Raw genomic sequence first — 1,235 nt, 5'->3', positions numbered from 1 at the left:
GTGGGTGGGGCGTCATCAGCAGCCGCCGCTGCAGGTGCAGCAGCAGACACCGCAGCAGGTTTGCTGCTCCCAGCAGCAACTTCGCGCTGTCTGTTCTTGCTGCATCTCTTGCAACAAGCACCATTTCTCTGACAGGGAAGGCAGCCAGGAGACTTGCTGCTGCTTCTGCTGCTGCTTGCTGCTGCTGCAGCGCTGCTGCTGCTGCTGCTGCTGACTCCTGCGAAGCTGCTGCTGCAGACCGCTGCGCTGCTGCAGCCAAGACCGGTAGGCCTTCACTCAGCCTGTCCATGTGCTGCTGCAGCAGCGCAATAGCAGCAACACATGAGTCATGCAACCTGCTGCTGCTGCTGCTGCTGCTGCTGTACTTCTTCTTGCTGTCCTGCAGCAGCGCCGTCAGCTCCTTCTCCACAGCGCAGCAGGCCTCTAGCGCGGCCTCACGCAGTTCATCCCACGGAAATTGTGCTGCTACTGCTGCTGCTGTTCTTTCTGCTGCTGCTGCTGCTGCTGCTGCAGCCGTCGGTGCCGCAGCTGCTACAGGGTCATCAGGGGCCCCTGCAGCAGCAGCAGGCGGCTCTAGGGCCGCATCAGCCTCATCTATACCTCGCGGTGATGAGCGCGCAGCAGCAGCAGATGCTGCTACTGCAGTTGCTGCAGTTGCTGCTGCTGCCGGTGGGTCGTCGAGTGTGCTTACATGGGCAGGCGGCGGCTCTGCAGCGCTATCTGCTGCTGCTGCTGCTGCTGTCATTGTTGCTTGGAGACCATGTTGTTCCTTGGCTGCTGCTGCTGCTGCGGCGAGTTTTGCTCCACTGCTGCTGCTATCTTCGCTGCAGCTGCTGCTGTCGCTGCTGCTGCAGCTGCTGACGAGCTCCGGGTCGAGCTGCAGCAGCAGCTTCTCCCCTGGTCTTGTGGAGCAGCTATTTGGTTACACACCCGTTCATTCCGGTGTTCTGCTGCTGCTGCTGCTGCTGTTGCTGTGGATGGCCTGCTCGCTGTTGCGTGTTGCAGCGAAACTGCAGCAAGACCTAACCTTGAGCAGCAGACGCGGCAGCTGGAGCAGCAGCGGCAGCGCAGCGCTGTGGTGTCTCACTAAGGCTTAAGAAGGACATAGAAGTTGCTGCTGCCGGGCGAAAGAAGTCATTGAGCTATTTGCTGCAGCAACAGCAGCAGGCCTTGCTGCTGCAGCCCCAGTCGCAGCTTTGGCAGCAGCAGCAGCTGCCGCTGCTGCTGCAGCGGCC

At 61.1% G+C, this 1,235-nt stretch overlaps 1 protein-coding gene across 1 annotated transcript; it reads right to left on the bottom strand.

The window, feature by feature from the left end:
* Positions 1–121: 121 nt before the first annotated feature.
* On the bottom strand, positions 122–745 carry ETH_00039930 (uncharacterized protein; the record flags this gene model as incomplete). Its single annotated transcript, XM_013379498.1, has 1 exon — positions 122–745. A coding segment is annotated over one exon (624 nt), but the record flags the coding sequence as incomplete, so codon positions are not given.
* Between the last annotated feature and the right edge of the window lie 490 nt (positions 746–1,235).

This window comes from Eimeria tenella, genomic scaffold, assembly GCF_000499545.2.
Source record: "Eimeria tenella Houghton genomic scaffold, Eth_scaff3376, whole genome shotgun sequence".
In the NCBI taxonomy this organism is placed as follows: domain Eukaryota; phylum Apicomplexa; class Conoidasida; order Eucoccidiorida; family Eimeriidae; genus Eimeria; species Eimeria tenella.
Note: the sequence above shows the minus strand (reverse complement) of the source record. Positions and strands in the feature narration are given on the sequence as shown.